This window comes from Melanostigma gelatinosum (genome assembly GCF_949748355.1).
Source record: "Melanostigma gelatinosum genome assembly, chromosome: 23".
NCBI classification, from domain to species: Eukaryota; Metazoa; Chordata; class Actinopteri; order Perciformes; family Zoarcidae; genus Melanostigma; species Melanostigma gelatinosum.
The window spans coordinates 12995640-13022036 of NC_136656.1; the positions used below are offsets into that span (position 1 = coordinate 12995640).

General features: G+C 43.7%; 1 protein-coding gene across 1 annotated transcript in view; it reads right to left on the reverse strand.

The window, feature by feature from the left end:
- nrxn2b (neurexin 2b) overlaps window positions 1-26397 on the reverse strand; it is a 569330-nt gene that overhangs the window by 311087 nt on the left and 231846 nt on the right. Inside the window, exons 6-10 of the mRNA XM_079295191.1 lie at window positions 23292-23453; window positions 14071-14509; window positions 12631-13014; window positions 10806-11009; window positions 7716-7742 (exon numbers count right to left, since the gene is read on the reverse strand). Of these exons, the coding sequence (XP_079151317.1) occupies window positions 7716-7742; window positions 10806-11009; window positions 12631-13014; window positions 14071-14509; window positions 23292-23453 (1216 nt within the window). The remainder of the gene's footprint in view (window positions 1-7715; window positions 7743-10805; window positions 11010-12630; window positions 13015-14070; window positions 14510-23291; window positions 23454-26397) is intronic.

Here is a 26397-nt window from a genome sequence, read left to right on the forward strand (position 1 = left end):
TCAACACAAAAGGTCTGGTCCTCCGTGCGTCATTGACATGTGATCCATTTCAAAATATGTTCGGTGACTTTGGTGAAAAAAAGATGCTCAGAGAGCTTGAACCCTGCATGGAAATGGGAAATCATCTTCTATTGATGGATAAACGATCTTTGAAATTCTGCACCATTGATTCAGAATACAAAACTGTGTACGTTTCTTTGTTTAAATATTGCAGGCTCCCCTTGCACCTAACCTTTATTGAGCTCATATGTTAATCTACTACACTAGAGACAGAGTGACGTTGTGCTACCTTCTACTAAAGTGCTAAATTCCTGCAACATCAGAACAGCTACAAACAACGCTTTCTGTTTTCATGAAACGCTTAGAATCCACCGCACTGAAGCTCCTTCTAATATCCACAATAAGCTCATGAAACACTTGTGAACGCAGAACTTCAAGGCTGATGAACAACTTTTTAATGCTGAATACTGTACAGTCATCACGGTGTATTGGTGGATCTCACCAGGTCACCAGACGGGCATATATACGATACCATGGCAACAGTTAAATATCTCCATCTGAATTACAGTGCTCACTACGGGAATACAGAAGAAGAGCGTAAGTAATGATGTCCTTCAAGCTGAGCAAAGCAACTAGCAGAACAATCATCCACAAAACTGTGGCAAAAGTAAACCTCAATGAGCGAGTTGTGTAAATGCCATCTTGTTACTGGTGACGATGGCTTCAACCACTTGGCTGAGGTCCCCGAGAGGCAGAATCTGTAATCCACTTGAGGTCCCAGAGGCCATTGAGCAAGACAAGCCTGCCACCCTCCCGCCCAACATGCTCTAAAAGATGCTCAGCGGAGCCCTTCGTCTCCTTAAACATGCTGGCTCCCGGTGCTCGACCAGGTCCCAGGTGAAAAAGACAGAATCGTCTACCTTCTACAAGTAAAAGAATTGAAATTGTGTCCAGAGTACAAGCAGGCAGTGGAACATTGGTGTGGACAGTTGTTATTAGACAAGGAGGGCAGGAAGGCAATCTCCTCACCCGGTTAGGTCTAGTGAACAGATTGCCTCAGGTGTCTTGAGTTCACAGAGAGCGGAGGCAGGAGAGGAGGCGGTAAATAGAGAAACTAAAAAACACAAAGCACAGTGGCATCCTTGGCAATCTCTTTACACTCGTTTATCTGTCAGCCTTTTAACAGCAGCAGAAGCAGGAATGCTCTGGCCGTTTATGTTTTCATATTGGAGACGAAGACTATTACTCCTTCTACTATGACTCAGATTAATAACAACATGCACTCTCAACAGTTACAAAACACTGACATTATGAAAATTCAAATGAGTTGAAAAATGACTAAAATATATTGGACTTAGTAAAACATATAGAATATAATGCACTGCATTAAATTGCCGTTCAATTTCAATTGAAGGTTCAACTGTATTTCTTAGTCATTCTACAGCTTTGGTGTCACTCAGTCACCCCATTGTGGCATACGTCCTTAACATGTGGGCCTGCCGAACAATTCAAAAACCTAGACCGGGGCGATGTCATTTCATTTAACTGATGCATACAACCTTAAATCACATAGATACGTTTCACTTTCATTACAATTCTCTGTCAGTGGTGTCAACCATTAGTGGTGTACATATTAGAATTCATCACACACACATTTCATTCCAGCTGTAGCTATGGGAACATGTCCTGATTACATATCTCTTTGAAGTTCATAGAGGCTTCAAAGCACTTCTTTATTGGGTCATTTCTGTTTAACATGTTAAGAGGCATTCGGTTAATTCCCATTAAAGCATGCAGAGAGCAAAATATGATAACATGTGTGGAAATGAAATGAAGTAGCATTAATGGAGAAGATATTTACATGCATATATATATTTTTTATTTCAAATTCGATTTGTGTGGACCCGTCAGGGAGGTTGATTATATCCAATGTGTTTCCACAATGTATGTTGTCGTACTGGTGCTTAACAGTACACAGACTGTTAATTACTTTAAACTTGTTAACTACTGGGAAATGTGTAATTCATGTGTTGTCCATCGCTGAACTAGATGATTGCTTTTGACCTAAATCTATTTATATCACATGACGTAGCCATCTCTGAGGGTGCACAGATCTAAGGCATTATGTTAATAACATATTCCTCTTATTGGCTCATTGCATCACATTTGGCCCTGGGGCTTTGGAGGATGAAATGAACATTACAAGAAAAAAGTGCGAACCTCCATTGAAGCCTTAAATTGCCTTTAAAAATCAAATCCCAATCCGAGCATCTCTAAAATACATTTCATACAGTCGAACTCCGATAGATGCTCAAACTCCAGAAACCGTAGGACGGCGTGCGCGCTGGCGGTAACTTCTAGTGCCTACAGCAAATGCTTCTTTGACATCTATTTGGCTGAGATACGATGTGATGACTCATGATTCAAGAGAGCGATTGGAAACTCATTCAAATTCAATATTTGAGAAAGTAAGCCAGCCATCTGCTCGGAGACGAGCGAGAACTACCAGTGGTAGCTGGTGAGACACTTTAGCACTAATTTAGACTGAACAAACCACTCATTCAAACACAAAGCGACCATGACACCTGCAGTCTCTGAACACGAGTACGGTATCGGCGGTGACAAGTTACAGGGCTCTATGAACTGTGCTACATATTCCAGTAGTCGTGACTGTGCAAAAGAAAAACATGGGGGAGGAGTGTGAAACCTGACAACTTGGGTAGAAGCAGTTCAGAACGAGGAGGGTGACATCGTCAGTGACAGAAATACACCGCGTCTGTGTGGGCAAACTCCAAGACTCATTTCCCTGCCCACAACGTGTGTCAGATGAGGCATGCATCTGTGAACGCACATGTGTGCACATCTGTCTCAGTGGGCGTTCACATCACTGCGGCAGCATTAGACGTACTCATCTCCCGGTGCACTCACTTATCAGTGTGCTATCCTTGCTGGACTATACAATAGTTCAATTTAAAAAAGCTAAAACTGTGGATCTAAAATCTCTTATCTGGAAAATGACTTAATTATAGGATAAGGAGCAGGTGAAAAATATGCCAAGGTGTTTAGTTAGTACTGAATGATAATCAATAGGACGTTGTGCATTCGTCCAAATCAATTGGTTTCCCTATCTTGGTTGGCAATTCATTTCACACCACAAGTTAGCTCACTATCTCACAGTGCTGGTCAAAAGTTTCCCATCCTGTATGTGAAGTACTCGGGGCCGTGGAGAGCATTTTCTGGGAAAGACATCTCTTGAACGAGCACTTCTGGGTAATCCGTTTGAGTGGCAGCAGCCGCGATGGCTCAACAGACCCTCAGAAACGGCAACGAAATAGTAAATTGCAAAAAATTAAAATAAATCACGATATTCACCACAATGAGTAACTTTTGTTTTACCTCAGGGTGTGGTCAGTAGGTGCTTAACTTTAGCAAACGTTTGAGATAGAATGAGTACATTTGTTACGTAACTCTTACATTGTCTAAGTTAACTTACGTACGCAACTTAACGGTGACTTTTGGTGTCACACGGGACAGACAGCTGTCTCCTGGGTGAACCTCATGAGATTTGTTGACCCCGCCCACCTCCCTACATGGACTCTGTCGCAGATACTCTCCATACTACGTCACCTGACTTCCTTTGTCCCACGGGCTATTATTGCCGCGGATGGAATTACATTGGAGTTCGTTGAAAGCGTGGCGCGTCTCATACTGCCATATGTGTCGTATCAAACATCGAGGGGCGTGACAAAGCAGGCTGAATATCAAGTCGAACGTGATTCTGTGATCACGTCACACCCCATCGCTAATAACACTAAGCTGATTGAGGGTGTTGGGTTTTGACAACTTTAACATGTACTACTTTCATCAATCTTCAGAGGCCTGGTACCTTTGTTTCATTGCATGGCTATCCAGTCATTTATTGTGCAGAGCAGTATCTAAGGGATACAAGTTGGAACCTCACAACTTACATCTGTTACCAGTCCTGTGCCGTTTATGTAACATATATGATATGCACTGCCAATCACCTGGCTCGTCAGTCTGTCATTTTGTCAGGTTGCATAACAAAATGACAGGTTCATATGCAAATGATTCATATATGGTGTATTTTTGCTCATGTTTGTTTTTGCTTCCATATGCTGCCATACTGACCTGTTATCAGTTGCTTTGCATCATTTCTATACACACAGACAGTGTGTGTGTCTGAAGTGAGAGCTTGCGGGTCAAAGGGTGTGACATTAGCAGACGGAGTGCTCGCTCCCGCATGCTGGCCGTATGTCACGACACATCTCATCTCATCTAGCGCTAAGAGAAGGTGCTGCTGGCTGCTGGAAGGCCACCTTCCACACAGATATCATCCGCCTGACACCCTGACCCGACTGGAGCTGAGGGCTACAGCTCTGCTCCATATCATCTCCAGGCGCATTAAGGTGGGAGAGCAGGGTCACAACACGCAAGACGTGCAATAAAAACACACGGCTGATCAGTCTCAGAAAGCACCAGCAATGAAAGAGTTAACAGTTGAACTAGAGTAGTTTTAGAAGTAGTATTAGTCGTAATGCCACAACAAACAGATACACGATAACATAATGTATCCGAGTCATGCTTTCAATCAGCTCATGATTCAACTGAAGTTACTGGTGTTCTGATGATCCTATAGTCTTACTGTATCTCTGTGGATATCCTGAGATCAAGATGGAAAACGCTGCCTCTCTGTTATTGATGTATTCTGCCAATAGCAGCCTTTGAATGCATGTCAGCCATACTTAAAGCTTAAAGCTAGTAGCTCAAGACTTTGTATTTTGATTTGTTCTGTATTGAAGAGATACGGGATGGAGTGTAATCAATATTGTATTGCACCACTCACGAGCCTTTTTACTCTTTGTGCAGTCAGCATGTAACATGATTTATATTTAGTGACACGTGTAGTATTAGCTTGCAAGCAACCCTATCTGCATGAAGCCAGCAGAGACATTGGTACCCTGGCTTTCTTACTCAAACTCAGGGCTTCAGTTACTGCAGGTCTCTGGAGGAGGAATCGACCGCGAGATGTCATGGCATTGAATAAAGTGTTGTCTGTAGCGCTACCCTGTCACTGATGTTAAAACCCACAAACCAAGTCAGAAATCTAGGTGTAGTTATGGATTCAGACCTCAACCTGAACAGCCATATCAAGACAATTACAAAATCAGCCTACTATCACCTGAAGAATATATCAAGGATTAGAGGACTTATGTCTCAACAGGATTTGGAAAAACTTGTCCACGCATTTATCTTCAGCAGACTGGACTACTGTAATGGTGTGTTTACAGGTCTCTGTAAAAAGTCCGTCAGAAAGCTGCAGCTGATTCAGAACGCTGCAGCTCGAGTCCTCACTAAGACCAGGAGGGTGGATCACATCACTCCAGTTCTGATGTCTTTGCACTGGCTTCCTGTCCAACAAAGAATTGACTTTAAAATCCTGCTGTTGGTTTACAAAGCACTGAATGGTTTAGGGCCAAAATACATCTCTGATCTGCTGCTACCTTATGAACCATCCCGACCCCTCAGGTCGTCTGGGACCGGTCTACTTTCTGTTCCCAGAGTCAGAACTAAACATGGAGAAGCAGCGTTCAGTTTTTCTGCTCCACATATCTGGAACAAAGTCCCAGAAAGCTGCAGGTCTGCTGAGACCCTCAGCTCATTTAAATCAAGATTGAAGACTTTTCTGTTTGCTGCTGCCTTTAATTGAACCACATTCAATTCATATATTCATCAATTTCCTGCATTTCTGCATTTTACTACTGCATTATATTTCTTACACTGTTTTTTAATGTTTTAATGAATGTTCTTAATTGTTTTTAAATCTCCTTTTCTTTTGCCTTATGTTTTGATGCTTTTAATGGTTTTATGTGAAGCACTTTGAATTACCTTGTTGTTGAAATGTGCTATACAAATAAACTTGCCTTGCCTTACCCTGGTTTTCTTCCACTCTATTTGTTCTGCTCTCACCTCGCTCTGTCTCTCTCTCTCTCTCTCCTTTATGCACTCACACACTGATATGTTGGGATCCTTTAGAGTGTGGTTTGTGCAGAGTGGCCGTGAAAGAGGGAACTGCTGTACAAGGGCGCTCAGCCAACCAAAGACTATAATGTTAAATAAAATGTTCCTTGTAAAACCGCTGAAACCCAGTGTGCCACGTCAAGTGTTCCAAGCAGTGAATACCAATATTTAAACATAGCAGCTGAATTAAGAAAAAAATCAATGACAAAAGCGGTCTTTCCATTATAGTAGTATGAAGAAAGAATGGACATTTTATGAAAAACTAAAGCGCCTTCTGACAATCTCTGACTGCAACATGTATCAGGTCAAAACATACACATCTGTTGTGACCTCAACCACCACATCAGATCATTTACAACAACGTGGAATCCAAGTCAGTTCCAGAGAAGTGACGGAGCCCTGCGGTGGGATGAAACAACACAAATGAATCCTCTCCAGTGCTTGTCCGCCATCTAGTGGTCAACCCGGAGTCTACATATCCTCTGAGCATTATTTGAATGCGTGTCATGCCAGTGGCTCCACACATACTAAGTGGTGGAATTCGTCATACACTGAGACCACTTCCATGCCGAGCGGAGGCTTTTGAAGTTTTTGGATCGCACTCCATAAAGTCTGACATAAGCAGCGTTCGAGTGTATTTTAAGTGCAGGGACGTGACACACACACAGCAGAAGCACAGAACACGGATGAGTGTGGTTCACATCCCAGCACTTTGCACTGACAACATTGCTTCTGTAACCATCGCCACTACATAATGAGGCGAGCATTAATAACTTCTGACTGAAACAAACTGTGATCCTTGCCCAAATCTAATCCTTCTGACTGCAGACTGATGACATGCAAATACACAAAGACACCATGCAAATGAAAGAACATACACACAGACACACACTTTGTTGCAGAACATCAGGTTTTCTCCATCTTTGTCACTGTGGCTGGCAGCACTTACCTGTGGGCTCGTTGCTCAATTGTCAGTGCTTATGATAGAAATATCAGAGTGCTATCATGCTGCCAGCATGGGGCACACAAACATTGGCTTGCTCTGAAAAACAAGCGTGCACCAGGTGGTGCCTTCTCTCAATAAGCAATTAGGCTTTCTGGGGGCCCAAAACTACAGTTTGTCCCACATAGAAAACAAGCAACACCTGTGCGTGCAGCCGAGTGGAGCCGAGAACGGGCGCCGCATAATAGAAAATAAGAACATCCAACAGGGGTGTGTCAAGTTGCCCTTTTCTGAATGCATTATTGGTGAAGGTTGACAGGATGACAGGAGGGTGATAGTGGTAGGCAAGCGAGAGGATGGCAGGATGAGAAATCCAGATAATTATGCAAGTGGAACATCAATTAAATGTGTGACAGAAAAGTGACAGAACTTATGGAAAGAAGATAAATACGACTGAGATCATGTTTTGGAAAAACGTGTGGGTGGGGGGGGGGGGGGTTGCATACAAATGAGGCGGTAAGGAGAACACAAATGAAAGAAGGCGATGAGAAAAAAAAAAGATGCTTCATGGAATAATAAATTCAACATATTCAAAGTATGGAAGAGTGACGTGGGTAATGACAGAGGTGTCACTCATGATGAGGTCAGGTGGAAGCAGAAAAGGGCCACTGCACAGAATCAAGATGAGATAGACAAATACACTTCAGTCAGAAAAATGGATAGAACCACTTACTGAGGTTACAGTCTATCCTGATACAATCTGGCGGGAGAAAGAGCGGAAATGGTGAGATCAAATAAAAAATAAAAAAAAGAGCAAGAAAGAGACAGAAAGGATAAAAGAGAAAAAAAGACATTTTACATCCTTCAAGGTACATTCTGCAGACAACCAAGCATTGCTCTGGGGCCACCATCCGGGGACAGGCTCTGAGTCAGGATCACCCTTTTCATCCATCAATCCCATCACCCATCCCTCCTTCCACCCGATACCCCCGAAGCACAGCAGAAGGCAAGACTCATCGTACACCATGAGGCCATACAGTAGGAGAGCATCAGGCAATGTCAACATATTGATGACACTTCAAAATAAACGATGCAAAGTGCTCCGTTGTTGGCGTAATAAACACTTTATGCGATTACAGAATTCATAAAGTTTTATATGCGAGTGCACTAAATTCGGATCAAAGATTTAACATTCCATCTGGCAAAACCGTGAAGCTTACATCACCTTTTCTAAAATGTTTTATGTCAAAAGTCTTGTTTTCCTCTTTGTAAATCATAACAAAATATAAAGCATGCAATATACGATGAACCTCATTAAACAAGTCAGATGGAGCCTCATCATTTCAACTGCACAGTATGTTTTGCTCAGAATGGAATGGCCTAATAACTGGTTGCTTTCTTGACTCGGGCTGCAAATAAACTCCTTTTATTGCTGCATCTGCCGTGCGCTCACTGGAGCGGACAGCAGGGTCTTGCACTTTTAACGTTAGCCCCCCCGTTTCCCAGCAATTTGAGATTCACTTGCCTTCTGCAGCACTTTGGGCATGAGAAACCCAACAGTGTAAATGACAAGAAAGGGTGATCTGCACATCCCAGCCACCTCACGCCTGGGTGCACACACACACTGCAATAAGACGCTGCGCTGCACTATTTGCTGCAAGTGGTGCATCAAAAACACATCATTTTACAAGATGTGTTGTCAGGCGGTGGAGCGTTGGATACAAAGCTTTGCCCTTCGACTGGAAGACTGTGGTTGAAGTGTCAGTAAACAGCATCTCTGGTAAACAGCAAGAAACTGAATCCTGCTCTGTAGCGGACCCGGACTTTTTAGGAAACAGAGACTTCCTTTACAGGGATCATGAAGCATCAAATTATTGTTTCCGCTCCAAATATCTTCTGTTGATATGAATTCATTGCTGTTGCTGTAAAGTGTGTGTGCATGCGGCAGCGCGGCTGGGTTGTGTTCTCGAGCTGTCAACCGCAACAGAATAGTGGACACAAACAGCCAGGGACCAGCATCACGCTGCAGAGGGGTGGGGGTCATGTAGTTAAGGGCCACTCCTGTTGGCAGGCAGCAGTGTTTTCTGAATAGGAGCCGCATTTGTGCAATCGGTTTTTGAAAAATGTAAAGTAATAAATAAAATGTCGGCCGGCTGTCATATGGGAATGTCAGTGTGATCGACTTAGCTGACACACTGAACAGGTTATCGACATTATCTATGACTAATAAATATCATTAGGTCCAATTATAGCCTTTCCTAGTGATTAATCAGCAGGAATTGAATTACCATCCAACTGGTCGTTATTGTGACCGACGGGATTAAATAGGGAAGGATTAACGCCTTAACAGATACTGAGGATTCCCTGCGGATGTGATATACTTTAGCTGTCAATTAACCCCCTTGCAAAAGAGCTGAGCAAATCCTGAGCAGCGCGTTAGCCTCGCTCAAATTCTTTCAGGTGTCATTATAGCCCAGTTAAAGCCACAGGAATGGGAATGTGGGTCCCAGCTCTCTGTGGGAAAAACGTGGCTACAGATTATAGATGATTTGGATCAGCTGCAGATGTGTGGTTTGGGGGCCTGCTAGCGGTTCAAGCTGTGGGCGGCAAGGACAAATGTGTGTGCGACTTCAGGCAACTACAGCTGTGAGGCGGTCTCTCTGACTGTCTGATCCAAGGGTCGCAGACATAAAGGCCGTTGAAGGGATGAAAAGTTCCATCTTCTGAGTCTTGGCCAGGTGGGGTGTTGATGAGCGACAGGAAATGAGAGCGAGAGAGAGATAGAAAGAGAGCGAGAGAGGGAGAAAGAAAAGCGAGAGAAAATAAAGTAGAAAAAGAGAGAGGAGCGACCACCTCCGCCATCTTCCCCAGAGCACTTCTACTGTAGTGCAATGACATGTTAATCAGTCAAAAGGTCTGCATTCCTGCAGCTTGTTGTTAGTTCTTTGAAACTATCCATCTTTCAAACCCTACTCTACAATTTCACTGACCTTCTCCCAACAAGGTTGCCTCTCGGACCTCTTTACACCCCCCTTCTTCTCTGAACTCTGTAATTACTTATGATGAGGGTTCATTTCTCCTCCTAGCACCTCTGGGCAGAAGTAGAGCCACCAAAACTGGAATAGAGCAGAACCACGAGGAGGAGCGACATATGAGCGAGGCCACCTCGAAGCTCCTGGAGACAGGCTAGTTAGTGGGGTAAGGCTCAGGATCAGGCCGGGGGTACTGTTAGAGATGGAGCTTTTAAACAGGAGGAGTTGCTATGAGGCTTCACGGGGAACAAAGGGAAGTGGGTGAAAAGCAGAGGGGATGGGGTGGGTCCAGGGGTCAAACAATATGGAAGATAAATGACGACAGGGTGGCTCCCCTCAGTGGGCTAAACGGGGAGGGGTAACTTTACATTGAGACTTTAAGTCTTATTTTCCTGCAGCAAGCAGTTGATGGAGGAGAAGTTTCTGTGTTTGTACCTCAGCAAATAAATCGCAAAAATAAATACACTGCTGGCATTTCTCATTTAAACCAAAGGGCAGTGATGGGCATACGCTAGCTTCTTAGCTTACTGCACAGCCAACCAGAGCGATTACATTATGTGCTCTGTCATATAAAACAAATCTGAAGTAACTGAGGGACACATTTAGAAGCTTTTCCCCACTCAAATATCTGTCAATAGAGAAAAAAAACAATGGTGTGACACTCAAAATGTCAAACCATCGTTCTACGTTCAGCAGTATACGATGCTGCAATACAGGGCGAAGACGAGGAGACAGGGGATGGTAAGGGAAAGGTTAGCAGGGACAGCCACGATGAATCACGGGGGTCCTACCGAGGTTGACGGTGAGCTTGACGCGGCCTCCGTCCAGCTCCAGCCGCAGGGTGTCCGCCGACTCCTTGGAGGTGGTGGCCATGAGCAGGCCGTAGGCCCGCTGGGAAATGAAGCGCAGAGCCACGTCCTCGGCCTCCGTGTGCATAGTGACCGGCATGATGATCTTCAGGTACATGCTGCCGTCATAACTCAGCACCGTCGCCTCTGGGGGGGGGGGGGGGGGGGGGGGGCAGAGGACAGAGACGGGACTGTGACAAGTGGGTTGTGTTTTTGCTATTGCATCTTCATGTGTGCAGACTATGCCCTGGTTATTTAATGACCAATCTACCACCCACAGCACCAACATCACAGACAGAAAACCATATTCAATCCACTATCAGACTCTCCTCCAGCTCAGAGAAAATGTAAAAAAAACAAAAGACATCCTTATTCACACTCGGCACTGGCCGTGGTTACTCTCTGTAGAATCAGCCATGGCTTAAATAGACACTGTGTAGAGTGACAGTTCCCGGAGTACTGCTCTTATTTGGCGGTGTGGGTTGATACGCGTCATCGTGGGCTGTCGTGAGTCACTGTCACGATGTAAAGGAAACGCTTCGGTGTTAGAAAATGATGGCAGTGAAATAAGCAGAACAGTCCCTTCTTTGGGAGGACAAACTGGTAAAAAGCAGTGATATTTCAAAAGTGAACGACATAGATTAGCTCACACTGGACCAACACACGTCTTACATACCCGAAATACATAAAAATGGCGCCCCAAAAAAATGTGAATTATCACCCTAACACCAGCTCAAAACACCATCATAGCTTTTAGTTTGATTTGGCTTGGCATCATGTAATTCTTCCTCGAGTTAATATATGTTAATCTATGCACTCAGTCTGTTGGCATGGAGTAATATGTAGCTGGTTATTAGAAAACCTCCCCTGTACCACATCCCTGCAGTAACACAAAGCTCCACCAGATGGCAAAGGAGCATCACTGAACCTGCCATGTGAGCACCCAGAGGAAAATAAATATCACCCTTCAAAATAAAGACATTTCATCCTCTACCTCCACTGTCCTGATTTGAATCCAATCTCTCCTTCCCTCATTACCCCCTTGTCCCTCAAAATCCCATACTGTCATGGCTCACTCACCCCCACGGACGTGCAAAGGCAGATCCCGGAGCCTGCGGCTAATTGGAATGAATCAGACGTACGTGGTGCTATTTGAATAGCTCACCTCCCCTCGCTGTGGCTTAGGCGCCACATGGGTTTCGTGACTGACACAGATGGCGGCGGTAGGCCTGGCTGCTCTGTCACACTGTTGTCAGCCTCTGAGTGCTTCAGCACCCCACCCCACCCCACCCCACCCCTCCCAGCCAGCAGGCGCCCAAAAGCCACCCAGCCTCGGGTGGCATTTGGTTGAGACATGTCTCCCCGTGGAACTCTTACTCCCACCATACAGCAGCTGCTTGGTTGTGTGAGAAACAAGGCAGCTCATTGTTTAAATGCTCATTCTACACTTGTTTTCTCTCGCTGCTGCTCTATTGGATGGAGTTTACAAGATGCATTGTAAACATTGTAACATTATCAATTTACCTGGATTTGTTTCATGTTTTGACCTTCTATCTGATGGCTTGACTATGAGAAGTTATTTTTTTTGTTGAAAGGTTGCTGTCGTGTTTTGGATCCGTAAGCCAGCAAATTGGTAAACGTTTATTTTTTCAATTTACAGGAATTCAAATTCATGTTTTTTTTTAATTCATGATGAGTTCTAGACCACCAAAGTATTGGTCTCTTCACCCATAAAGACGCGCATCCCCTTCAACATCGCCCTCCTTACCTATCTCACAGTTGGCTCCCAGGTATCCGGTGCCGATGCAGTTGCATATGTAGCGGTTCCAGCCCTCTTTGCACAGACCCGCGTTGCCACAAGGGGCGCTGCTGCACCTCTTCTGCAGCTCACGGGTGCAGAAGCTGCTGACGCCGAACGCGCTCTGGATCTCAGCCAGGCGGCGGACATCGCGGCTCTTGCCGTCGATGAAGAGGTCGCGGACGCAGCCCACGTAGCCGTAGTTGAGCAGCGCCGTCCAAACCTCCGGCGGCATGATGAGGTCCGACTTAGACTCGGGCAGCCCGCCCAGGTACATGTCGCTGTCCAGGTCCAGGATCTCACTGCCCTCCGGGGAGCTGAACGGCATGCTGCGGCTGTTGACTGAGATTGACCCTTGAAGGCAGAAACACAGTTGTCAATTGAATATTCAAATAGTTGTGATGAAACGTGATGAAACGTGGGAGAAGTGTGTGGTCTGGATAGGTGGGGGAGTGGGGGGGAGGTCAAGTGGCTGAGTGAGTGGGCAAGTGAGTGAGTGTGGGAGGAGCAGTAAGTGGATAATTTAGGGATATAAAGCACAGACAGCGGGACATACAAGAGACAGGGAGAATAGATGACAGTAGAGAGTGTGTGTGTGTGTGTGTGTGTCTAATGTGTCTGTAATAGGCTAAATGGAGGAGAAGGGAAGCAGAATGCAGCAGGGAGTGGGTGAGACAAAAGGCCCTCTATCTTTCTGTGATTAACGACTCCGTCTTAATTTTCTATTAAAAGTCAATTACAGCAGGAGCAGCAGTGAGATCACATGCATGCTCACACACACACACACACTCATTCACACCCTTCCTCATTATAAGACGCCATTAGGGGGGAGATATAATGTCCTAGGTGCGTGCCCACCTACAGACCATTCATCAGACACCAGACACTCAAGCGCACAGATGTCCCTGTTTGTGCTGGCAGAGACATCAGAACACAAGGTCTCTCCTCAGGTAAATCAACTCACATCAACTAATACCACGACATATATTAACTCTACGCCTAACCATTTCTTAGCTTTTGTGGATTTGTTTGGAGAGCTGTTAGACCGGTTTTGCACTCTTTTTCTGTGGCAAATGAGTCCTCTTAATCCAATGAACTCTTCCAGGCTGCTGCCTGAAGAAGCTACAAAATACTAGGAAAGTAGTTGTAAATTGAGTACAAGTTTATCTGTTTTGTAACATAGCGTGGAGCTAGCAACAGATTACACATTGGTGTACGTATGAGAAAACAACACTTAGGATATTTGATGATACCACCCAAAGCACAGTCAAAATAGCACTTATTTTCTTGATGGTGTCAGTATCAACTCCGCTAAAGCCAACAGATCTGTATCATTTCATGACATGCTGCCACGTCAGTCAAATGATAGATCAGCTGGCAGAGTTTAAACACGTTTAAAGCACTCCTCACCTTTCCTCCCTTCCCTCTGGAAGTCCACATGGCACCATTCCCCGTCATTGACCTTCTTGTTGCTGGACTTCAGCTTTGTTTTTCCAGAGCCCATATCGATCAGCAGGTACAGGTACCCCTCCAGCAGCTCCATGGCAAAGTAATCTGTCTTCAGCTCCCGACCGGGCTTCTGCTCTTTGGGACCCTGAGGACGGCCGTGGCTGAACAGCAGGAGCCCACTGGGCTCCGTAGTGCGGAAGTCGAAGGAGATAGATCCCGTCTTCTTGGTGTTCCACTTGGGCAGGGAGATGTAGGACTCGGGGGTCTCAAAGGTGACGGGGTCCAGGGCTGCCACGTCCTCACAGCGGAACACCAAGTCGCCATTCAGGTTGATCTTGGGGTCGCGCTCGATGGCCAGACGAGACAGCTCCAGCTTAAAGTCGTTGTTCTTGTACACCACCTGGAGAGCAGAGCGGAGAGCGATTGGTCATAACCCTGGATGAAATAGTGGTGCTTGGGGATTCATTCATTGCATCTAGAACTGGATACATATTGTAAAATGGACTTTATTTTAGACTAAAATGCAGCTGCAGCAGAGAAGAACATTGCATAATGGATGCATCCTAATTGCCCAAATTAATTTCAAGTGTCAGTTATAGTGGCTGCTGGGAAATTGTGTCCGCATGGGGAAAATGAATGAAAAGCATGACTTCCTGTTGATCAGTACTGTATAGGGCTGGGAATCGCCAGAGATCTCGCGATACGATATTATCGCGATACTTGAGTCACGATACAATATTATCACGATACTTCGATATTATCACGATACTTCGATATTATCACGGTACTTCGATTTATCACGATATTGCAATATTATCACGATATTGCAATATTATCACGATACTGCGATATTCTGAGTATTGTGATAACATATATTGCGATTTATTACTTTTTTCAACTTCAAATTATGTCCCCAAAGGAAAACTGTGTCAACATGTTTTATCTGAGTTCTTTCTCTGATGTCTCCATCTTTGTTTCGACCAACTTCCTACCAATCACGCACGCAGTCCCGGCACCTCTGCTGACCTCACCAGAAAACAACTCAGCACCATCTAGTGGACTGAAAAAGCAATTGATTTGATTCTTTTATTTTTTTTAAAATAGTTTATATAATAAAAGATCGATACTTAGCGTCCGTGTATTGATATAATATTGGCACGCAAAATATCGCGATACTATGCTGTACCGATTTTTCCCCCCACCCCTAGTACTGTAGTGAGAAACCAAAGTACAAAGTGCTACAGAAGCTGTTTTTCTACCTTACGACCAACGCTCCCCTCAACAAGACATGTAGTTAACATGAGTGCTCAGTTTATTGATGCTCCATCATTAAGAAAATCCTTCACACTTTCAACATCTTTAAACACTGAGCCCAAGGCACGCACGCTTCCATCGACTTCAATGACTTCAAATCCACAACGCGTACAAACTATTGGCTGTTGAGCAAAAGCTGCAGCTCAAGAATGTCAGCACACCGCAAAATGAATTGACAAAAACCCTCAAAAGGCTCGAGGGGAAAGTCAGACGCAGGGAGAAGTGAATGTTGCTTACGGCGCTAATGTAAATGTCTCCGACAGCCTTTGATGAAATACTGCTCTATTGTTTCAGCTCAAAGTGTGTGCCTGCGCCTCACTATGTGCATCCATAATGGATTAAGTGCTAAAGGCAAAGTAAATTATCCTTGTCTTTGTTTCAGTTCTCCTTTCATTTGTTGAACACTCTGTAGACAGCGTTTTGAGAGGCCGTCCTCAAGGTAATAGCTGAGGCCTTTGCATTTGTTTGTGTGTGTGTGTGTGTGTGTGCATTCTCTCCTGATTGTAGGGCTCTTCACGCTTCCTCACACACCCACACATCCTCCCTGACAGGTAATATAAATGTAGAGTTTCATTTTTTTTCTGGTGCTGTTGCAGCTACGAGGTGAAGGAGTCTCAGGTTCGATCTGCAGCAGATGATTACAGATGTCACAGAGCAAAGACACGGAAAAGCTACCTGCTCATTGTGTTTTTACCTGAACCTCCTTTAGTGCCACCGGTGTTTTCCCATGCGTTCACTTGTTACACTCTTGAGATAACAGTGAACAAGAAGTGCCCACTGCGTTTTTTGTCAGGATTACATTTTAAGGCTTAAATTAGGAATAATTTAGACATAAGAACACTGATTATTTCCTCTGCCTTGCTTCTTAGATAATACATTGATGCACAGCAGCTGAGTGAGAAGCTAGATTGTATGCACACACCGCCGCTTGTTCACGACGGCTTACAGCCCATTGGTGTCTGGACGGGAGGTTAGCTAATTGTGGGTTGCATTTATTCAATCACGCATTACAGCAGTGGTCATTGCAGACACACTTGGCAAAGATCTGCACTCTCCCGAGTGCACCTTTCTAGTTATCTGTGTATTAAGTCACCATTTGCCTTTGTTTGCATTGGCCTGTTTCTGCATTCGCACCACTGAACAGCTTGTCTTGTGCAATGCAGTTCACCGTATTGGATTTTGACTCTCTAATTTCACCAGACTGCTGCCGTCATTCCCCTTTTGTCTTTCACGGCATCTCTTTTTTAAATGCCATCTAGTCTTACCTATTTCTTTGACATGCACGCTCTCTCTCTCTCTCTCTCGTCATCCCTGTCAAACAGCACACCTACGCACAGGCACAGGATGAACCGCAAGAACGCAGATGTGCTGGGTTATTCCTGAATTTAAGCCTCCTTTGGTTTTCCATTTCTTTGGCCACGCTGCCACATGCACTGTACAGCTCATAATGGCGTCATTAGCGGAGATTAGTCCTGGTAATTAGCCATGATCACGTGAAAACTGGCAGCTAATAAAGCGTGAGCTCTCCTGGTTTAAGGTGTTAGAGAAAAAAAAAAAGGTAAAAGAGAGAAAACGCAGTGGGCTTATATTCAACTTGAACTATTTTGAGGTATTTATTTGTGTTAATCCATGCTAATCTCTTTTTACAACAAAAAAAAAATGCAGCCTGGTGTGCTGATTTATACAACGGATCATACAGCATCTGGGGAAAAGATGAGGCAGGAAATAAACCTGGCAACATGCTGCACCAGATGACTCCCAGGCCAGTTAGTATCTGCAATATGGCCCACTACCAGCCCATGTGTGAGCGCGTGTTAGGTGGCTGAAATGAAGATGTGTTTTGCAGACTTAACGGTGTATAACTTGTCCATGTAATCACAGTCACATCAAACATGAACAGTCTTTATCTACAAACAGTGGGATTGATGGAAGGTGATGTCAATAAGTGCATATACACTTTGGTCCAGATACATTTTTCTGTTAGAAATCAATGTTCAAATTAACATGACATTTGGCGTGTGTCACCAAAGTAAGATATCTCATGAATTTTTTTTAATTCTTCCCTTTTTTAATATTTGGCTGAATGACAGCACTTATGATGGCCAGATTTGCTGTGGTGTTCTTTCTTCCTAGAGGATGAATCTTCATGTCAGCTGTGACCTCTCCTCAGCACCATCTAGCACTTGTGTAATATATATATATAAATAAATATACCAATACACTGTATTTGCAATGATACTTGTAGGCTGGCCATGATTGGATGTGCCTTCTATTTTGAAAGCTGCATGAGCCTTACTCCTGCATTACCCTCACTACTTGGTACGAGTCTAAAAGGTCAACTATGAACAAAAGACAGCTAAATGTAGAAGACACATTGCTGATTAGGGACTAGGGCCTGCCTTATTTACATGAACTCATAGCAATAGCTGCATCTGACTTCCCAAAATGTCTTTCATCAGACTAATCAACACCAGACAAAGCATTTCGCTGACATCTGGTCTCTTAGTCGTGAATGTGCTCAAACTAGAGATGGGACATCACGAACACAATGACAGATTTGCATGCCAGCATGCAACATGTCATTGACGTCAAGACTTCTGATGTCAGAGGGATTTTGTGCAATCCATCATGTCACAAATCAAAGCCAACATGAAGGCAGGCTGCCATAATTAGCTTCCCGCAACGTCAGCTTTGATTGGCTGTTGTTGGTATGTGATCTTCAGCTGGAGCAGAATTAGTCGTACAGGGCAATCAGGTTTCTGACACCGCCAGCTTTGTTTAAGGTTTGACCCAAGCAGCGTGTGTGCCAGGATCCAGCTGGTTGTTCAGCATCTTCAATTCAACAAGGGCAGGACATGAAAAACGCTTTGTGTATTGACCCTCGGCATGAAACGCACCGTTTTAACGCCTTTCTCTTCAAGCACCCCTCCTGGAAAAATGGTGCACCTTTACAAATGTAGTTATTAAGCCGTGGGTACTTAGGATACTAAGAGTATATGCTAAGAGCCTGGATGTCACATAGTAAGGAGAGTCAAATCTTAAAGGATTGTTGAATCACACGTTTTCTGACCTCAGCAGCTCACACCAAAGTGACCGGGTTGTCTTATTTCACACTGTGTGGTTGGTAGACACTATAGGAACCCAAATGGGTGTGCACGAGCACTTAAACGGCGCATGTTTCATGATAAGTCCCCTTCGAGTCTACCAGTGTCGCTCTAGCAAAAGAAGACAAATGTAAAAGGAGAGGAGTAGCCAGGGGCAACAACGAACAAACAGCAGAACGCCAAAGAAGGTAAAAGAAGAATACAAGGGAGAGGTGTTCAGCAGGAAGGGAGGATAGACGAAGATGGCAGGGAATAATGACAAATGAGAGGGACATGAGTGTAACAGAGGGACGGAGCGATGCATGGTAGCATCAAAGCGCGTGAGGCGTAAAGGGCCGCACTCTGAACGCTGTATCAAATAAACTGTGTCTTTGGGCTCAGCCGGGGACAGATTCTGTATAAATGTGCTGACTCAGCACCTGGACCATATGCCTTTCTTTCATATCGTCGAATCCTTCAGGGTTTCTGGCTATATACAGACATTTGCAATATGTGCTCCTAAGTATTGGGAGGGCAGATCTGAACGGCTCATCTGACGCCGCAGAGAAGTTCGCCGGCTTGGTCCACCAGTTAAAAGAAACACAGTCAACGGCCTTTAAAAGAACTTGAGCAGAGTTAATCACAGTTGTGTTCCCTCTTTTAAAGTGATGATCACTTCCCCTCCGATTCACTGACTTGGCTAGCAGAGCCGCTGGGCGTGTTGGATTAACTATGGCGATCTTTGTGAAATCAGAATGTGGACATGGACTGTGACTGGGCCGAAGCCTTCCCCAGGGGTTACTCCATTGATTTGTTTTTGTCATTGACAAACTCCGCAAATCTAACAACCTGCAGGTCAGCAGACCAGAAAGAATCATTTGTTTCCTCATGTACTTGTCCGATGAGCGCACATACCACATTGGTGTAAGCCGTTTGGGTAAGGGTTGCAATTAAACAAATATGTCACATATGTATTGTCTTTAGTGACATTTATTGACAGCTTGTGATGTAATTACAGCATGACCATACATTGCGTTGATTGCCGTTGCCTTAGCGATAAAGAAAGACAACTAGAAAAGGGCAGAATTCACTGCACCACCCTTCCAGCTACAGAGTCGCAAAGGAATGTGTACGTGTTGTAGGTGGGGGGGGGGGGGGGGGGGCGATGGATGACTCCTGAAGATATCGCACCACAAAAGGTGAGACTGGGTGGAAGCTGCAGACAAAGAGAGACAGCATCAATATGAAGTTGGGAGGACAGGGAGGGAGGGAGAGAGAGAGAGAGAGAGAGAGTGAGAGTGTGTGTGTGCGTCTCAAGGCAAGGAGGAGGGTCAGAGCATTCATCCAGTGCACGGAATCAGTCGAAAGAAATCAATTTTAATTTGGCCGACAGGAGGGCAACGCTGGCGTGCCAACACCGCTACCATGGACTTAATTACACAAAAGTGCCCCCGAGAAAGGGAGGATGAGAGGTGGAGAGAAGTGATGAGAGAGGTGGGAAGATAGAGGAGAGAGAGACTATGAGATAGAGGGAGGAGTGTGAAATGGGCGATAGCAAGGTCACTGTATTGGAGAGAGATGGAGAGGCGGAGGTTGGGGTGGAGAGACAGATGGTGACATGGAGAAGAAGAGGGGAATCTGTGGAAACAGGACCGAGGGGCTGAGGAGCGATCTCATTTCACACTCTGCCACTCTGACTGGGAGCCTAGAAAACATGCACCCTACGGTGTATGATCATAGCATGTGTGCGACTTTGAACACACACACATGCGCACACGCACACAGCAAATACAAACTTCATAGGGCTTCAGTGCCTCTTTTGGTGCCTTTCTACTCTTCTTCCTTTGGATTTCTGCTGCCTGGAGGGTCTGCCAAGCGTATCAAAGGCGTTTGACCACGGTGGTGGCATGAAAGCTTTGCCCCAGACCATAACACCGCTGATAATCCGAGCTGTGCCACTGAACTAGCACAGGATGAACTTTCCTCTTTATTTTCAGCTCTACTCTACTACTTTACTGGCACTCTCAGTTACCCATGTTGAGGGTTTTCTCAGTGCCTTTCTGTGCAGTTACCTCTCTGGCTCAGCTGAGCTGATAGAGTTATTAGAGCTTGACCACAGCTGTAAAAGTGGAGCCCATGAAACACATATCGCAGGAATAACAACCAGTATATCAAATTGTATGTTTTCATGAACCGAACACATCATTAAAAAAAATAACAAATTAAAGGGTCTGGTATTGAGTCTTTGAGATTTGTTCCTTTAAGAGAAGAAGTTAGATACGTAGCCTACTCTATGTGACTGTTGGGGTGCAGTACGCATCCCGTACTGCACCACCTCACTTCTTGGGGACTCCACACGGACACCAGACTTTACTGTCGTTAGGAGGCTGTATAGGCTCAGTTTTAGAGTTGGTGTCACTAGAAAAGCTGATGAATGTATTGGTACCAGCCATGTCATGCTAGCTTGGCATGAAAGTGGCTGAATTATGCTCCAAAGTTAGGCTGAATCATGGCAAGGGAAAAACTGGCATGGGCATATTCACAAGGGGGCCCTTGACCTCTCACCTCAAAACATCTGAATGAAAATGAGTTGTATCGGTACCCAAGAGTCTTCCCTTCAAAGACATGCCCACTTAATATTAACCTTAAAAAGAAAACAACTTCCCTCATTCATACCTCCACTTCCTGCCATTTCTTCCTCTTTTCATCTACTCTTGCTCAGCTTTTTATTGGGAGATCACCCGGTCTAACCAACAGACTCTTAAATGATCTGTTCTCCAACCATCTGCTCCGTCTCTACTTTTCCAGTAATTGGACATTGCCAATTCCCTACCACCTCTATTTGTAGCGGTTAACTCTCGCCATTGTCTGTTCCCCCTGTGCTCTGTCTGTACGTTGACTGTAAATCCAGCCCTGTTCGTGATGAGAGAGGATAGTTAAACGCCTTGGGAAGTTTAAGACCCACTAGGGATCCTTCTGATAGCAACCCAAATAATGAAAATGTAATTCTACAGGCATAATTAAGTTAGAGATAGGGCGATTACTGTGCGATCCATTAAAAGTGATGGCAAAAGTAATTACTTATTCAATCAGCGTGGTTTTATGAGGAAATGCGATGGCACCATGTTGCGTCGCCACTGCACAAGTCATTACATTTACAAGGGCATAATACTTTAAGCTGTGATTGGTCCTCTTCACAGCTTGTTAAGCTGTGAATTAAAGCCCTAGTGAGAATAAAAGTCGTTTTTTGGTCAAACTTGAAGATATACAGTTTTTATAAGGCAACTGTCCTCTACATATCCATCGCTGACAACTGTGTATGCAGCTGCTTAGCTAGGATATACATCTGAAACCTTGTGTTTGTGAGTCTCCAGCATCCAACTGTGGTGTGTGCATTGGCTGTGGATGTGTTATGTCTGCAGTACGGTTAGGAGGAAAGGAAGCAAACAATTGAAAGAGATTTAGGATATTCTACGTCTGACACCTCCTACTCTCACATATCTGCACTGACTGATGATTCAGGTGTCAGAGCCAACACACACTTTAGCACAGTGGAACATGTTGTGTGTTCTCAATGCAACTTTGTGATGTTTGTATGACTTCTTATTTTTCATTGCCAATTTGTTTGGAACCAAAATAAAAGTGTACCGATAGTTGCAAGACGCCCACTAACTGATTCCACAGCAAGTAACTTGCTAGCATGAGGTGGATAGATACAGTACAAAGAAGAGAGTATGTACACATGGATTGATTACTCAACGGGCCCAGGAGCCCCGAAGTGTCAGGGCCCCCTCTGGCCTTCACCTATAAAATGTCACTCAAAGAGAGACATGTCAACCAGGAAGAGACTCAAAATGACCACGGAAGAAACGACTATACTGAGACATAACAAGCCTACAGAGAGACCACAAAGGGAAGAAAAACAGCTGCAAAGAGAACCAAAGAGACTCACGACTATGAAAAGGGGGAAAAAACAAATCACACAGAGAGACAAAAAGCAACTACAAAGAAGCGCAAAATGACTGCAAAGAGGAACAGAATGACCTCAAAAAGGAACAACACAACAACAAAGAGATGCACAATTACCACAAAGCCACCCAGAAGCCCAGAGAGACGTGTAATGCCTACAAATAGACACAAAACAACAGCAACAAGAGGCTCAACAAATAGTAAGTATGGTCATGGGGAATTTAGTTTGTCTATGCCCAAGGGCTCATAGTCCCATAATACGCCCACGCGTGCACATGGTTGCATGTTTGATCAGCTACATACTGTATGTGTACATATATATATATATATATATATATATATATATATATATATATATATGTATATATATATATATATATGTGTATATATATATACATATATATACACATATATATATATATATACATACATATATATATATACATATACATACATATATATATACATATACATATATATATATATATACATATATATATATATATATACATATATATATATATACATATATATATATATATATATATATATATATATATACATATATATATATATACATATATATATATATACATATATATATATATACATATATATATATATATGTATATATATATATATATATGTATATATATATATATATATATATACATATATATATATATATGTATATATATATATATATATATGTATATATATATATATGTATATATATATATATATATATATATATATATATATATATATAAAGATACTGTACATTCACAAACTGCACAATCACACAGAGCCACTCACATCTTTAAGGCAGCCCATGAAGTTGTTGCTGACTGGTGATCCGGGCAGGTCCGCGGTGTTGGGGCTCCCTCCAATGTAGAAGAAGTCATCTGAACCCAACATGGTGTAATCCTCCTGGGTGTAACCAGTAGTGGTCAATATACCATCCACTGAGATGGTCACCTGGCATAGGCATGGCCCAAAAGAGACAGGCCGAGAGACAGAGAGAGAGAGAGAGAGAGAGAGGTAGAAACGGAGAATGCCGAGAGTGGAGGGGAATTAGAAGAATGAGGAAAAACAAGGAAGAAAGTGGATTAAACACCAACGATAGGTGGGGTTGTCCTCTAAATGGTAGCGTTTGGTTGGTTGCTTTTGGTGGCACTCAGATGGGGGCTTTCACTCTAGAGTGCAGTTGCTAAGAGAAAACCAATGGATCAGCGCTGTGCTCACTGTGTAATCACTGACTCCTGATCTAATTGAGTCATTGTTAAAGTAACTGCATCCTACTCTGGATTAAGTGCACCTTAAAGTTGTGTCAAATTCAATACAGCAACCAGTATAACAGCATGATCCTACAGGTAAGACTATTGTGTAAATATCAAATGGCCTTTCCTTGCGATTGGCATAGATATTCTGCACCAGTCCTCACTCGAGGTCCTACCAGCAACAATACAACCCTTTCCTTTATGAAAGTGCCTCCAGCCTCGTCTTTTGTGCAAGTTTACACATTCTGTGTCGCACGTTTGATCGCTAACAGAGCTGAAAGTGCCGGGTGAAATCAAACAGACCTAAAAACAAACTGATGCATAAAGGCTACTTTTTATAGGTACCTCCAGGCTTTTCTGTATAATTGAGATTTATTTATTTTTCAGCTCAAATTGCACTCGGTTGTCTGTCAAATGAAGTTTTAGTAAGCTGTGAATATGAATAGCAAGAGGTGTTTTAATGTACATTACAACAGCATGAGTGGGGAATACTCTTGCACTGATGTATCTCAAGACCTTACAAGTTGAGGTGAAGCAACTGCTTGAAATGTAACACTATACCTCGTCAGTTCAAAGAATACCTGAAGAGTGGGTCAAATGGAACATGACATATGCTCATATAAACTTAGACTGCAACTCTGAGAGTTACCTCCACTCCGTTCTTCCAGGAGTTGTCTTTTTACATTATACTCATTACAAAGGAGCAACTTGCAGTACTTGATGAAAATTGCTGTCTAATTGTATTATATCATGGCTGTATGTGCCATCAGAGCCACAGCTATGCCTGTGCACAAACACCTAGCCAAATAATGCTGTTTGATTCGGGAGGGATTTTTGCAGTTGATGACCAATTTATTGTCTAATTATCCTAATAGATCTGGCCTGGGCGAAAGTGAAGTACTCATGTCTCTGATTTAACATCTGTTATTCTGCATAAATGTGTAGAGCTTAAATACAGGACTGCAGGGAGCCGTGCACACACCCATCTGTTTTTCATTCCCTTTGCACACTCAGAAGTGATGCCAGCACACACTACCTTCATTTCATTCAACGCCTGACTGATATCTTGGCCATTTACAATACGACTTTGCATTTAGCAGTACGTAATTCATGCCCGTTGGCTCTACTTTCCTTTAATGTAGTTTTGATGAGCATCATCTTTCTAACAGCAGGCTGTGAGCACAGACACAATCTCTTTCTTTTTAAATACAATCCACAAAAAAAAATAGATTTGAATCTGCAACAATAGAAACACAAAAACAAAAAAAACCTTGAACTGGATATGAAGTGCTGTAAACATTCTAAAGCAGAGCTGAAAAGAAACCTTAGCAACTGCATTCTACAGACCAGGCACCCCAGTTAAGTGCTCATCTGTACTTTTTGATTGTTGTTGTACTTCCCTTCTAAACAGGGCAACTCATTTTCATGTCTGCTGTTGCTACTTGGAGATAAAGAGCGATCGCATTGGCCAGATGTATCTGGCACGAAGAATCTGCGGTTGACAGTGCTGGTGTGTCGGGGTCATCTTTGAAGATCTCAGATGCGGCTTTCAGCGGGGCAACTTCAGTTATCCGATCGTGACGAGAGGGACCTTACAGGTGGCTGAGGAGGAGAAACGGGGGTGGGGAGGTCGGGGGCTGTCTCACGACGTGTGCCGTTTAGGACGCTTCTACGGACTTTGACCTCTTCTCCAAATAAGGAGGTGGGATGGAGAGTAAAAGGGTAGTTATAACCCGTATAAGTTCTGAAATTGAAATATTGACACATCTTATGGCCAGGCTAGAATCTTTGGATGTGGGAGAAGAGTTTGTGGAGCGTTATTAATGGTACACCTTCAGGGAAGGATGTGCTCATTAGGGCCATTAGGGACGTACATCGTCTAGCTGCCAGACACCTATGAAGTCCCCAGCTCAAAAGGGCAAATTAGAGATGAGCAATGTTTCTTTCTCTTGCCATCTCCATCATTCCAGCTTCCACCACTTCAATTGTTCATCAAAGCATTCAATAAAAAAAAATCCATGGGGCTATCTTATGGAATCCATTGATTCTTTCTGTGATTAGAGGTTGGACGTAATCAGCAAGACAAACCCCAGAGAGCAAAGATAAGCAAATGTAGTGTTGGTCAAAAATGAACAAAAGCTAAACAAATATCCAATTTGTTTTTTTGAGCTGACTTTGTAAATATTCACGAGAGCCAGCGAGACTTTGCTTGAACCAGGCTGCACACTCAACCCATCCAGTGGCATTACAAGCACTTGCATCAGCGGCCAGACGAGAGAAAAGGGTGATGATATCACAGGTTGCTGCAGGAAATATCCCGACGCTCCCGGCCTGGAGGCCGTACAGTTCGGAGGAAATGTCTCAAAACTGTTGCTGCAAAATACAGACCGATTATTATATAAATGGAGGGGGAGTCAAATGTCCAGGTTCCACCAGAGATACTGGCTGTTTGTTCTCCATTGTCTTGAATGTTACTTTTTTTAGTGTGGCGAAAAACAGCTTGAAAAGAAGATGTAATTATGGATATTTTACTTGTCAACAAGACAAGGCAGGCACAGCAATGCAGACGGTTGGATCCAGGTCACTCAAAGAAATAGCGGCTGTGCCTGCCTTTCCTTGACAATGAATGCATTCAAAGTAAT